This window comes from Zalophus californianus, chromosome 8 (genome assembly GCF_009762305.2).
Source record: "Zalophus californianus isolate mZalCal1 chromosome 8, mZalCal1.pri.v2, whole genome shotgun sequence".
Lineage (NCBI taxonomy): Eukaryota > Metazoa > Chordata > Mammalia > Carnivora > Otariidae > Zalophus > Zalophus californianus.
The window spans coordinates 116,455,872-116,469,296 of record NC_045602.1 but is presented as its reverse complement, the minus strand read 5'-3'; the positions used below and the strand labels follow the sequence as shown (position 1 = coordinate 116,469,296).

At 54.9% G+C, this 13,425-nt stretch overlaps 3 protein-coding genes across 4 annotated transcripts in view; 2 read left to right on the top strand and 1 right to left on the bottom strand.

Annotated features, from left to right (window-relative positions):
* Positions 1 to 450: 450 nt before the first annotated feature.
* EIF6 (eukaryotic translation initiation factor 6) lies at positions 451 to 6,466 on the top strand. 2 transcript variants are annotated; one of them, XM_027623261.2, is made up of 6 exons: positions 828 to 1,257; positions 1,392 to 1,477; positions 2,868 to 3,043; positions 3,590 to 3,766; positions 3,968 to 4,149; positions 6,173 to 6,466. In XM_027623261.2, exons 1-6 carry the CDS (start codon positions 1,151 to 1,153, stop codon positions 6,180 to 6,182), a joined length of 738 nt encoding a protein of 245 aa, XP_027479062.1. In that variant the 5' UTR covers positions 828 to 1,150; the 3' UTR covers positions 6,183 to 6,466. The 2 variants fall into 2 exon arrangements, with proteins under 2 accessions (XP_027479061.1, XP_027479062.1); XM_027623260.2 differs by lacking the exon at positions 6,173 to 6,466 and having other exon boundaries at positions 451 to 1,257; positions 3,968 to 4,198.
* Positions 6,467 to 7,035: 569 nt separating this feature from the next.
* MMP24OS (MMP24 opposite strand) lies at positions 7,036 to 7,583 on the top strand. Its single transcript, XM_027623579.1, has 2 exons — positions 7,036 to 7,143; positions 7,221 to 7,583. The coding sequence occupies exon 2, from the start codon at positions 7,224 to 7,226 to the stop codon at positions 7,413 to 7,415; it is 192 nt and encodes a 63-aa protein (XP_027479380.1). The 5' UTR covers positions 7,036 to 7,143; positions 7,221 to 7,223; the 3' UTR covers positions 7,416 to 7,583.
* Positions 7,584 to 8,105: 522 nt separating this feature from the next.
* The window catches only part of MMP24 (matrix metallopeptidase 24), a 55,822-nt gene continuing 50,502 nt past the window's right edge, over positions 8,106 to 13,425 (bottom strand). The window contains exons 9-10 of the mRNA XM_027623882.2: positions 12,749 to 13,015; positions 8,106 to 10,826 (exon numbers count right to left, since the gene is read on the bottom strand). Of these exons, the coding sequence (XP_027479683.1) occupies positions 10,489 to 10,826; positions 12,749 to 13,015 (605 nt within the window). The 3' untranslated portion in view covers positions 8,106 to 10,488. The remainder of the gene's footprint in view (positions 10,827 to 12,748; positions 13,016 to 13,425) is intronic.

Sequence of the window (13,425 nt, the reverse complement as noted above, 5' to 3'; positions counted from 1 at the left end):
GGTGGGGGTAGGACAGGGGCTCCAGGCCCCCTTTACCCTCATTGTGACATTCTTAGAGGCCCTGGGGCTTTTGTGGATTCTACAAAATGTAGATCAAGTTCCTCTCATCCATGAGATCAGGTCCCTTGACTGCCACCATTTATCTCGGGGGCAGAAAGTGGCTGCTGACTGAGTGATCAAGCACATGTAAGGGGCACACAGTGGCAGCCAGTCAGGACCCACACCGTTGCCCATCTGGACCCTCCCTAAGACGCGGTTTCATCCACCCTCCCCTCTCTCCAATACCTTCTTCAGCCTGGTTTCTTCTACCTCTCTGGCCACGCCTCCTTCTCCAGCCTTTGTCCTCGTCTCATTTCTCCCCATTGGACGCCTCCATGGGTGACCTCATCCACCCCAGGCTTCAGCCCCAAATCTCAGTCCTCACTCTCCCCTGGGCTCCAGATCTGGCCTGGACGTCTGTCTCGCACCTCACGCTCGGCCTGTCACCTTCCTCACTCCTGCTCTTCCTCCTTAGGCTTTACTTCAGTAAATACCTCCATCATCAATTCTTCGTTTCTCTGCGAGACATCCCTGGCTCCTCCTCTCTTATGCCTCGCATCCAACCAGCCCAGGTCTCGGTCAATTGTATCCCCTAAAAAGCTCCTGAATGAATGGATGGATGGACGGATGGATGGATGGATGGATGAATGGATGGATGAATGAGAGCATGCTTGGGGCGGGGCCAGGTGGGGTCCGGACCGGACCACTTGCAACCACGGAGTCCGCCAGGGGGTGGAGCTACGGTGGCCGCCTGCGTGGCTGTTTGCGCCTAGCGCTCCCGGAAGTCTCCCTGGGCGGAGGCGGAAACGGAAACCTACTTAGGGCCGAGTAGAAGCCTTTGCCGCGTGCGAAGGTTGCGGTCGATTGGTGATCCTGTGTGGAGGGATACCGGAAGGGACAGGTCCGGGCTTCCCTCATCGTTAGTGGTAGGAGCCAGAGGATTCGGGGCTAGAGAGTCTAGAGAGGCCCAGTGGGCGGGACCCGAGATTTGAGGGGCCGAGAGGGGCGTGGTCGCAGCGGGGCCAGAGGGGCCGAGGCCGGCGAACCCGGACCCAGGGCCGGTAGAGGATCCTCGGGCCCTGAACTACCGGTCCCGCAGCCCTTAGGCCTCATGGCGGTCCGAGCGTCTTTCGAGAACAACTGTGAGATCGGCTGCTTTGCCAAACTCACCAACACCTACTGCCTAGTGGCCATCGGAGGGTCAGAGAACTTCTACAGGTGCGGCGGGAGCCCCGGGGCACGCGGACAGTGGGGTGGCTGGATGGCGGGGAGGGTACTGGGAGTCGGGGGCTCTGGCAGAGTGAGGGCTCACGCCCCTCAGCCCCGTAACCACTGAATCCATGTTCCTACAGTGTGTTCGAGGGTGAGCTCGCCGATACCATCCCGGTGGTGCACGCGTCCATCGCCGGCTGCCGCATCATCGGACGCATGTGTGTGGGTAAGCCGGCTGGAAGAGGCGGAGCGAAGGAGTGGAGCCGCCCAGAACCTTTAATTGTAGCCTTGGAGGGAACCCCGACTGACCCTGGCATTTCCAGGCTTTCATCCACTATCTCCAGAGACTAGAGAATCTCTCAAGCCTGGGCCGGACCCAGTTAAAGTGTCGGCAGATCTGACACTGGCGAAGGCTTCGGGATCGTAGAATAACAACACTTAGTGCTTTCACTCTTACACTTGATTTCTTTCCTTCTTCACCCAGATACTGGCGGGTAGGGGCATTATTGCTTAATCTGACTAATGATGAAGCTAAGATCCAAAGAACCCAAGTGACTCACCAGGTTCTACACCTAGTGTGAGGGAACATTGAAATGTCATCTCTCCCTTGCTCCTGACTCTGGGCATGTTGCTTCCTCTTTCTGAGGATCCAGTTCCACCACTACAAAATGACAAGCTAAGATTCTGGGTCATCCTATTCAGTTGTCCATTTAAATCGTAAATCCCCTTTACCATGTCTCTGAGTGGCATCCCCATCCTACGCCCCTACTTCCCATCACTGTTGAGTCTGGCCATTGGTCTTTTCTTTGAGCTGGATCTGTCTCACTGTCACCCCTTATTTCTTTACTGTCACCCCTTCTTGCTAGTTCTGTTCATTGAGGCCATATAGGAGTTTGTTCTTTTATTTTTTTATCATAAGCCTGATGACCTTGGCCTCTGAGTATTTTCTTATTCGGGCCAGACACTCTCATCCCTACTCATGACCTTTGGACTTGATGCTGGGTGTTTTTTTTAATAATGTGGGTAACTCAGAGTTCAGAAGTTCAGAGTTGTGTTCTTGCAGTGGTAGGCGGAGGTTTAGTTATTGTTGTCACAATATAATTGTAGTTTGTTCATTCTTACTGCATTTTGTGTAAGTATATACCACAGTATATTCAACCATTGTGTTCACAGTAGGCATTTGGGTAGTTTTCGGTTAGTTCTTTTTTTTTTTTTTTTAAGAATTTTTATTTATTTATTTGACACACAGAGAGAGAGCACAAGCAGGAGGAGCAGCAAGTAGAGGGAGAGGGAGAAGCAGGCTCCCTGCCGAGCGAGGAGCCAGATGTGGGGCAACACAAGTTCCTCTTGCTAGTCCTGGTCCCCCAGGGTTGATGATGGCAGAGTGGATGGGGTGTGTTGGGATAGATTCCTGGGCTGTCTCTGGCCTACCCAGTGGGACTCCTGGTCCCCCTGGGTGTTGCATGGATCAGTAGGTTGGTGGGCTGGGTTTGGGCCTAAACCTTTCCTGGGAAAGCTAACTGGGCTGGATTGTGTCTTCAGCCCCCTGAGCTTCGCAGGCATCTTGTATATTCGTGGTCCATTCCTGCCCCACCTCCTAATTTGGGTCTCTCTAGGCAACAGACACGGTCTCCTGGTGCCCAACAACACCACTGACCAGGAACTGCAGCACATTCGCAACTGCCTCCCAGACTCAGTACAGATCCGGCGGGTGGAGGAGCGGCTCTCAGCCCTGGGCAATGTCACCACATGCAACGACTATGTGGCTTTGGTCCACCCAGACCTGGACAGGGTAAAGTAGCCCAATTTGGCCCAGGAGTCACAGGACCAGCCTAGTCAGTGGTTAGTCACTGTTCTTGCCTATCAGGCAGGACTTAGGGGTGTCTCTTGTGGTTTCTCTTTATACGTGGGCTCTCTCATGTCAGGCATTCATTGGATAGTGGTAATAGAGGCCTTCTATGGTGTGGTCAGTGCCAGAAAGAAGCTGAGGAGGGTATTAATCCTTCAGAATCAGGGAGACGGACCCATCCTGTCCTGCAACCAACGCCAGGAGGGATAATGGACAGTTGAACTCTTAAGTGTGGGAAGAGGGAAGAGAGTGATGTGGAGACCAGTCTGTCTGCTCAGGGCATGCACAGATATTAGGGGCTCCGTAGCGGGTCTAGACCCTGCTCCAAGCTATACTCCCTCATTTTTCTGTGCGAAGCTTCCATACGCAGCTACATAGCAGAGGAATGAGGGGCCTAGGGAGCCAAACCCTGGGTGGTTCTGGGCATGGAGGGCCCTGGGTTTCTTGACCTGCAAGTTCTGGGCTGAGTACCGTGCCTTTGGCTAACAGGAAACAGAAGAAATTCTGGCTGATGTGCTCAAGGTGGAAGTCTTCAGACAGACAGTGGCTGACCAGGTGCTAGTAGGAAGCTACTCTGTCTTCAGCAATCAGGGAGGCCTGGTACATCCCAAGACTTCAATCGAAGACCAAGATGAGCTGTCCTCTCTTCTTCAGGTCCCCCTTGTGGTAAGCGTTCCTTTCTCAGACCTCTGCCTCCTGCTGAGGCAGATCCTTTGCCCAGTGTTAGGGATCGGAGTTATTACCCATCACAGTTTGCAGTTGGGTTTGCAGGGCAGGGAGCAGCAGGGTTTGGGGAACGTCCTTATCAGGGAGCGGCAAGACTTTGGCTTTTGGTGCCATGATCCACACTGAGCCATCCCTTGGCAGGCAGGCACTGTGAACCGAGGCAGCGAGGTGATTGCCGCGGGGATGGTGGTGAACGACTGGTGTGCCTTCTGTGGCCTGGACACAACCAGCACAGAGCTGTCAGTGGTGGAGAGTGTCTTCAAGCTGAACGAAGCCCAGCCGAGCACCATTGCTACCAGCATGCGGGATTCCCTCATCGACAGGTGCGTGGGCCTCTCTTCTGCCTTTGGAGGGTAGGGGAAGGAGAAGCCACCTAGAATGGGAGCCACACTGCCTTCATACCGGTAGGTTCTCCTCGTGTGGGAGGGCACACCTGCAGCGCTGCTGAGGGGTCACAGGGCACAGCAGGCAAGCACTGCCTGAGTATCTGCTTATCGCCATCTCTGAAGGCTCAGCTCAGCAAAGCTTCCCTCTGGGCCATCTTATTTTCTCACCATGTTGTTTTGTTGTCTGTGGCTGCTTGTGTGTCCATGTCCCAGCCAGCAGCCCAGAGCCTGAGACAAAAAGCTCTTTACAGAGGGAAGGAGGGGAAGCTGCTCTTAGGAACTGAGGAGACCCTAAGGGGCTTGTTGGGGGCGGGGTTGCATCAGAATCACAGTCATCTGGATTTTTATGGGTTTAAGAGAAAAGTGGGTTCTTGGGCCCTAACCCTGGAGAGTCTGGGGTGTGAGGCTCTGGAAGAGCAGCAGGTGTGGATATTCACCCTTCCCATGGAGGGTTCTTCTCAAGGCATGCCACCTCCCAAGTATCACAGGAGTCTTTATGAGGATACGAACCCCATAGTAGAGCAAGCACTCAGTAACAGAGTCCCTGCTTACAACAGGCAAAATTACCCTTCATTCTCCCTTCTTCATTCATTCGTTCACCTGATGTGCATTGAGCCCTGTTCCCTAAGTGTCTCAGGAAGCTCCAGTGAGACACTCTGGTATCCAGAAAGGTTTTGTGGAGGACACATCATTTAGTCTGGACCCTGGGGGAATGAGTAGGTATTTGAATACGCAGAGATGGAGGGGGGGTGGGGGGGTGGAGCACTTCAGACAGACCCCGAGATGGGAAAGTATGGCGAGTGTGAAGGGGAAAGGTTACATTGCCGGAGTGTCAAAGACCCTAAATGCCCACATCAAGAAGTTTTGACTGTAGGCCTATGATTTTGACCTTTAGTCTCTGTTGAGCTGCTTGTTAATGTAGATTCCTGGCATCACCCCTCACTTACTGATTGCCTCGGTCTGGAGTGAGACCCAACCATGTGTGGTTTATTTTAATAAGTTTCTCTGGGTGATGCTGATGGGGAATCAGCACTGGGAGAGCAACTGAAAGGGTCTGAATGGGAAAGTGGTACCAGTGGTTTTGTCATTTGTTCAGTAACTTTTTTTTTGAACATCTACTATGCCAGTCATGATGGTGATGAGTAAAATACACCCTCCCTGCCCTTGTGGAACATAGAATCTTACAAAGAAGACAGTATGTACACAATCATTTAATTAAAGAACAAAATTTAAAACCTCTTAGCAGCCTAAGAACAGAAAGAAATTTCTGCAACCTGATAATTGGTACCTACTAAAAAACTACAGCAAATGTTGTATTTAATGGTGAAACTTTAGAAGCTGCTCTTAAAGTCAGGCAGAATTGTCCACAGTCCCCAGCACGGGTCAGCCTCTGGTGGTCCAAGCTCATGCAGTTAGGTAAGGTAAAGAAGTGGGTATTAGAAAGGAAGATCCAAAACTCATTGGCCTCCTTTGGTTTTGAACCCGTTGATTCGAGGTGCCCGTCAGAGCTCATGATGACAGGGTCAGGTAGGTGATTAGAAATAGGTTTTCTAGTTTTACAATTGTACACATAATTATTACCTCCAGGAAGAATGTTCTGGCCCTATTCCTGCCACTGGGGGATTTGTGGTCTGGGCATGTTCCTTCTCTTGAATCCCCTTACTCCCTTCTCTGATGTTTGTTGGACTTGACTTCTGAGGTTCTGGTTTATGATGGATAAGTTTGAATAAATTTTGAGTTGAGTGGCGAAGGAGTTACTTTTAGTTTTTAAGCACTGAGAGTCCTAGACTGGATTGTGACTCAAGGAAGCAGTGTAATCTGGGGGTGGGGGGCTCTGAGTGTGGCTCTTTAGGGCTGAGCTGGAACAAAGGGGTAAGGGTGGAGGCAGACATCTTAAGAATAAAGGGTGAGGTGTGCTCTGAGAAGCACGTACTGACAGTGTTTCTTCTTCTCTCCCTAGCCTCACCTGAGTCTCCTTCCATGCTGTTCTGTGGGCTCCTGGCTCTGGACTTTGGCTCCCTCCATGCCCCACCCAGTCTGTTTTGGATGCTGGCAGGGAGTTGGCAGAGAGCTCACTGGGACTGAGTGGCTGGATGCCCAGCGTTTCACCTGTGCCCATCTCCTGAATCTACAGTTACTGCAAAAATCTGCCATGTTGTGCTGTCAGGCCTTAAGGGCTCCTGACTGACTGCTCTGTTTGCTGTACCACCCCCCCCCCCCCAATAAAGGGCAGCTGCCTCTGGTTATTCTTGAATGTGTTGTTTGGGGGCCTCTGCCTGCAACCCTCCTTCCCTAGCATTGTTCTGGGGGAAAGTGGGTAGGATGCACACACACAGGTCAGTTTCACAATCTCCCACCCTCCAACCCCCATGATCAGGATGGGTGGCTTCCTCCCAGGGCAAGAGGAAGAAGCTCTACTGTAGCTCTCGCATTTTCCACACAACTTAAGCCTCATACTTACGGGCTTAAAGGGATAAGAATCTGTTCCAGCTCTCCGCTGGGCCGGTATGAAGACCTATAAGGGGTCTGAGGCACCTGGCTACACGGCGGTCTTGTCTCCTTGGACCGAGGTGGACGGAGGTCGCTGGCCTGGCTGCCAGGTGCCCTGGACATCCTCAAAACAACTTCCCTTAGTAGCTTCAGTCGGTGTGGGAAGCATCCAGCGGAGTCGTTTGTGTTCCCGGGTTGTGTGCGGGGCGGGGCCCGGGACGTTGGAGCGGCATTGGCCGGTGGCTGGTGGGTGGGGTCGGGTCTGTCGGGCCCGCCCCCGGGGTCTGAAGCTGCGCCGCGGCGGCCGGGAGGCGGGGCCGGGGGGGGGGCAGGCGCGCGGTGAGGTCACGACGCCAGCCCCTCCCGGCGTCGTTACGCTGACCAGCGGAGCGCAGACGCCGGCGCTGGGATTCTGGAGACCCGCGGCTCGGGCGGCGCGAGGTGAGGGCCGGGCTGGAGCGGGGCGGGGAGCCTGGGTGGCTTGCGGCTGGCCCACACCTGACGGCCTCTCTTTGCAGACCATGGGCGCTCGGCTGAGCGGCGGTCAGGGCGCCCCGGAGCAGGTGCAGCCCCAGCCCCAACCCCAACCCCAACCCCAACCCCAACCCCAGCCCGGGGCGCCCGAGGCCCCTGAGCGGCCCCAGCCTGAACCTGGTCCCTGGGGGCCGCTGGACGATGTTCGCTTCCTCATCGCCTGCACCTCCTGGTACTGACAAGCCGCCCTCCGCAGTTACTGCTCGCCGCCAACTGTCGTTCTGTCCGCCTCACCTGGTTCGTCTCTTGTGGTCTCTTTCCATCCCCGGTGCCCAGGAGACGCTCGGAGAGTCGGGGAGGTCACGGAGGACCATGAATGGGGCACCGGCTCGCCTCTTAGCTGCTCCTTGTTCGCCTCTCAGCCTGCACCCAAACCAGCTCAAACCTTCGTGCTCACCCCCACCCCGTAGCTTCTTAAGCGGTCTGGGTTCTGGGGCAGCCCTCCCCGGCCCTGGGTTCCAAAACCAGGCCAGGACTCCTGGTAAGACCCCAAGACTGCTGACCTGACCTCCTCTCGTCTGTCCCTTATTGCTGAGAACCGGGCTTTTGCTTTAGTCTTTGGTTATGGCGCCATGTGTCTTGGCTTCAGAGAAGACCTAGCCATGGTAACCCTCCCCATACTCCTCCTAAGAGTGGTTGCTCTGTCATCCTGGATCTCAGTAAGCAGGCTGTGTTCCAGGAACCCCAGTAACACTGGGCCTCCAGGGCCAGCCTTTTGGAGAGAGGAGACGTGATTGCTGGGCTGGGAGATGAGATGCATGGGACAGTTCCCAGACACCCCAAAGCCCCTTGTTCCCCTTCTCCCAGAAGCTTCTGAAGGCCACTCCCAGAACCTGATTCTTGTTCCCATATCCCAGGGAAACAACACACTCTGTATTTTTGTTTTATTTAGAAATGATTTAAAAAACATTATACAAAGGCTGATCAGTTTAAAATGTGACCGACACTGAAATGCTGTGATGTTCCCCAGGCCGAGGGAAGCTGGGCTCTGGGGTCCCCAGTGCTGTGCCCCTCTGTCTGCCCGCCCTGTCCTAGGGTGATGGACAAACAGATGACCACCAGACAGGAGAATCCGAGATTGGAAGCCTCCAGGCTGAGCCCTCTCCGGGCCTGGCCCTGTATCCCTCACATCTGCAGCCTGTGCTGGCCTCCATCTCTTGCTCTTTCTCAGCTGGCCTCCGTAGTCCCAGGAGCCAGTAGGGAGCCTGGGGAGCCTAGAGCTTTCAAGAAGTGAGAGCACCAACCTGAGGAGTGGAGAGGGACCTAGAAGGGGAGAAGGGAGGCCAGGAAGAGATGGATAAAAGAGACCCTTCTGATCTCATCTTGGACCCTAGAGGTGTCCATAGGTGGGGACCCAAGGCCCAGCCAGCCCACCCGATGGCCTGGGCAAGAAACAACCTCTCTGTGCTTCATTGGAGGGCACGGTGAAAGGTACCCTAGGCTTCCCAGGGCCTACACGAGTTTCATGTGAGTGGACAGGTATGAGCTAATAAAGTGCTTTGCAAAGTATAAAACACTATACAAACCTATGAATCACTAATATCTCTGCAGTTGTTCCCCACCCGCCCCAGGGAGCCCGCCCTTGGCCAAAATGAGAAAAAACAGAAGGATGATGACAGGGAACACAGTGGACCCACATAGGTGCCTCTGGGACAAGAGAGATTTTGCTCAAGTCAGTTCCCAGGGCAACAGTAGTCCCTGTCTGCTACAGGTTAGGCCAACCCAAAGCCTAGAGGCCACAGGGTAGGGGCAAGGCCCATGCAGGCTCAGAGGGCCAGGATGGCATCTGAGGCTCTGCCAGCACCCTGAGGACTGATACCTCCTTTTGGCTTTGGCAGAGAGCCAGTGGGCACCACTGAACCCACTGGTCTTGCCTAGGGCTCTTCAGCAACAAAGGGGGCTGCCTCTACCAAGTTGAAGAGAGGCAAGCTGAGCCCTAGGAATTCCTGCCAGAGACAGTGAAGGGGGATAGCCAATGGGCCCCTAGCATTGGGACCACTACCAGTTGGAGGTTCCCTTTTCCAAAGAGCAGTGCAGGATGATGCGCCCAGTGAGCTGGGTTAGCAAGGGCCAAGCTTGTTATAAACACTGCTTCCAGGCTAAGAGATTGAGTTGGCCTCAGGGTAGCTGGGGGTGTGGGCTCTGAACACTTCAGAAGGCTGCCCTGGGCCCATTACCCCAAAGCCATGAGAATGTTGGCCTGGAGCCATTTCTGCTGCACCTAACGCACCTAACATCAGGCTGAGCCCCAGAGCATAAGCAACAGGGCCGGGGACTGGGGGAGTGGGGAAGAGGGGCAGGGGAGTGGAGGATGGTCATAACTCAGATCAGCCTCCAGAAATAGGGTCAGCTCCTGCCCCAGCCCTTTAGCATCATGAGCAGAATCCAGCTCCTGGGGTGTCTGGGCGCTAGAGTGGTCTTAGCAGCACCTTGGTCCTTATCTCCTGGGGAAGGGCCGGCCACGCTGGCCTCACCACCAAGATAGTCACCTCTAATTCACCTAACGCCTCAAGCAGCCTTTGCAGAATGGGACTTTTAAAACAGTAGTGACAGGACATTTAAATATTCACGATGTGACAGCTGGGTCCTTGTCAGACCCAGCTGGGCCACAGCACTGCCTGCAACATGTGACCCTAAATCCTAGGTCTCAGAGGAGACCCTGATGTGTGGAGCAGGTTTCCTGAGGGATCTGCTGCATGCCAGCAGGGGAAACCCAGGCTTGTTGCCTACCATGTTGGCAGCAGGGGTCTTGTAGCCTTGGAGGACAGTGGAGTGGGGGTAGGGGCAGGGGGACATCTGACCAGCAGGTGTTGGCAAAGGGGGACCAGGATTGGTGGCATCTCCCAGATGGGGCTGAGAGTGCTAGTGCTGGCTTCCACAGAAGGTGCTGGGTCCAGCCAGGAACGGAGCTGTGGTGCCTCATTGATACCACAGGATTCAGTGACCACAGGACCTCCTCCTGGCATGGTCCCTGCCTCCTGATGGGGCCTGACCTATTCCCTTGGGTAGGGAGCAGTTTACCCAGGACAGAAGGCTGGCAGCTGGGGTGCCAGACACCCACCCTGGGGCACAGCCACCATCACTCCCTGCCCCATGCTCAGCCTAGGCCAATGTACCTACCACTTCAGCTGCATGACCACCGGCCTAGGGCCCTACTGGCCCCAGTAGGCAGTGGCCAGAGCGGCCCCTCAGACCCTGATGAGGAAGGGCCTGGCTGGCCAGACCGAGTGGACGGAAAGGGCTCTGGGCTGTTCACACCCACTCCTGGACTGGCCGCTTATAGTAGGTGACAGGCTGAGGGCCTGCCTTGTTCTTGAACTGGAAGATGGTGTAGACCAGCACCAGGATGCAGAGGGACAGGATGCAGGGGATGACCACAGCCACGGCGTTCACAGAGCCTGGCACATCGTTGATAGTCACCATGATGTCCACATCGTCCTGGGGCAGCCGCCGCTCTTTCCGCCGCTCCACGTCCTTCTGGTTGCAGCCCATCCAATCACGCAGGATGTTGCGTGGGTAGCCTGGCTCTACACTTAGTTTCTGGTTGTCAAACTTCCAGTAGTCCCGGCCCTTGTAGAAGTAGGTATAATCTGCAGAAACATGGCCCAGCATCACCACTCCCAGACACCTGCTCTGACCCCTTGTGAGAGGGCAGCATGGAGGAAGGGCACCTCTCCCACCCTGGAGTCCAAGAGGAGCTCTGAAGGAGGGGTGGGCATATGAGGGGGTGGGAACGGTGCGTTGGAAGGCTTTGAGGTGGGGGGAGGGCAGTGCTTGGCACACTGCGCACAGTGTGGCAGGGTCACGGAATATGGTCTGCACAGTTGCAGAGAGGTGCTCCCAGGACCTGGAGCAGCCTAGCCTGTCAGCTCAAAGGTGCTGGGAAGCTACTGAGGGGCTTGAAGTAGACAAGTCCCAATTTGTGCCTCCCTGCCTTAGCTTGGGGTCACAGCTCCATCACACTTGCCTTTGCCATCCCCCCACCATGGGTGCGATCACCTCCCCTACTCTGGCTTGGACAGCACCGCCTTCATAGCTCTAGAGCCTCAGTCAAGCTCCTGCTTGAGGCAAGGGAGGCAGGGAGCAAGATTTCTCCTTTTGTTGACAGCGGACATCAGCTTGTCACAGCTATCATGGATTTTCTTCAACTTGTCACACATGACAACACAGATGCAGGGTCTCTGGGACCCTGCTGGGGAAGGGCCTGGAAAGAAAGGAGGTGGAGGGGCTGGGCAGCCACAGCGGACTCCCGGGCTCCCGGCAACAGCCTTCACGGTAGAGACAGCAAAGCAGCTCCCTCAGACCCTCCTATTGACCAGCCCCCCACCCTGGGACTTTCATTGGCCAAAGTCCTTGATGTCACCTGTCTCTGAGGCTCCAGAAAGCGAGACCACATGTGTAAAGCATCAGGTACACAGGAAAGCTACCAAGTAGCGGCTCTGCCCCTGAGACTTTTGGATTTCATACCAGTGACATGGAGAGCCCTTCACGAAGATGCTCTCTGATGCGCCCTCCTCCACTCCCCACCCCCAGCTCTCCCACTACATTCCCTTCCTTTAGAGCATTTGCTGCCACCTTAGCTGTTTTCTGCCTCTAGACTGGGAGCCAGGGATGCAATGCAAGGCTTGTTCTCTGCTCCTTCCCCAGCTCTCCCACAAAGGCTGGCTAGTAATTATTGTGGAGTGACCCAATGACTCCTGTCATTCTACATAACAAAACACACCAACAAGATGTTGATAATGGCAATGACGATAGCCCCTAGAACACATGTGGCAGGGACCATGTACTAGGTGTTTGTCTAAGTGCTCTACTTAATTTATCTCATTTAATTCTTAACAAATGCCAATGAGGTAGGTACCATTATTATCCCCATTTGATAGATGAGGATGCTGGGAAAACTGAGGTGGTTTGCCCAAACTCCTAGTAGGTGGTGGAGGTGGGCCATGAAGCCAGCCAGGCTCCAGAGTCTGTGCTTGTGACCAGATCAGGGGAAATGTATTTAGCAAACATTCATGGACTCCCACTCCGCACCTGGCAACACCCAGCCCCTCCTCTTGAGAAGATCCTAGTCTGGTGGGAAGCTCCCCACTTGGCCTCCAGGAGGAGCTTTGGAAATGTCTCATAAATAAAAAAGGCTTCTCTTTCCATCTGTCTGCCCTCAAGCCTTATACACAAGCACTTTTGAAAGCACCCATATCCATCATTGCTTTTCAGGTTTGATAAGGAACCCCTAGAGTACATCTGAGGACCACTATTTGAGAAATGCTGTCCGAAGGGATGAAGTCAGTCTGTGGAAACATCTCTCAAATGTGAGTCATCCCTGCAGATGAGAAGTGTGGCTTGGTAGCTGGGAAGAGAATGAATCGACTGTGTGAACCTGGGTAGATATGAGGCCGTTGTCCTTACCATCAGGCACTTTTCTCAAATCTGGGTACCCTGAGAGTATGCCCATGGGCCCTGTTGAGACCCACATAAAATCAGCCACCCCCTACACAGCCAGGCTCTTACGTACATCCTTCCTTGCTGATGAAGGCCCCCTGGGGAGCCTGTGGGATGCCCTTCCACACAGTGATGGGCTTGGGGTAGCCAGGGTCCGTGGCCCGCCGCTCCTCACTGTAGCGCCAGTACCGTTCACCTTTGAAAAAGTAGGTCTTGCCCACGGGTTCCCAGCGCAGAGCCGTATCAATGCCTTCTCGGGGCAGACAGCTCCCCAGCTCCCCTAGGCTGTGGGGGTACCCAGGCTCCACCGTCACCTCCTTAAACACCCAGTACTTGTCACCTGTAGCCAAGAGAAGCCCAGGATCAGCCTTCCCCAGTCACACGGTGCCAGAGGTGGTGGCTAGTGCCACGGGTCCCATCTTCTAGGACTGAAGTCATTCATAGAGCCACAGTGTCAGGGGGAAACAACCGAGGCCTGCTTGAGGGCTTCTGTGGGAGACTGAGGCCCCTTGGCCCTGGCAGAGCATGGGGGCCAGAAGCCAGTCACTATAGATCCTGGGCAGCTGGCCCCATGCTGCCCAGCCTCCGTGCCTCACCACGCTGTTGCTCCTCTCCTCTGGGGTGTCCTCAGTCACTCCTGTGGCTTCACACTATTAGGACTCCTCCACCTTCCACCAGTGACACCCAACTCTGCGGGCTCACAGCCACTACCATGGGACCTGAGCCCCAGACCCAGGAACCCTGATCCCG

Bases quoted from the DNA above. Each gene is read 5' to 3' on its own strand.
- EIF6 (XM_027623260.2), top strand. From the start codon at position 1,151: ATGGCGGTCCGAGCGTCTTTCGAGAACAACTGTGAGATCGGCTGCTTT. The intron at 1,478-2,867 runs GTAAGCCGGCTG...GGGTCTCTCTAG, and splicing joins CATCGGACGCATGTGTGTGG to GCAACAGACACGGTCTCCTG. The intron at 3,767-3,967 runs GTAAGCGTTCCT...ATCCCTTGGCAG, and splicing joins TTCTTCAGGTCCCCCTTGTG to GCAGGCACTGTGAACCGAGG.
- MMP24OS (XM_027623579.1), top strand. From the start codon at position 7,224: ATGGGCGCTCGGCTGAGCGGCGGTCAGGGCGCCCCGGAGCAGGTGCAG.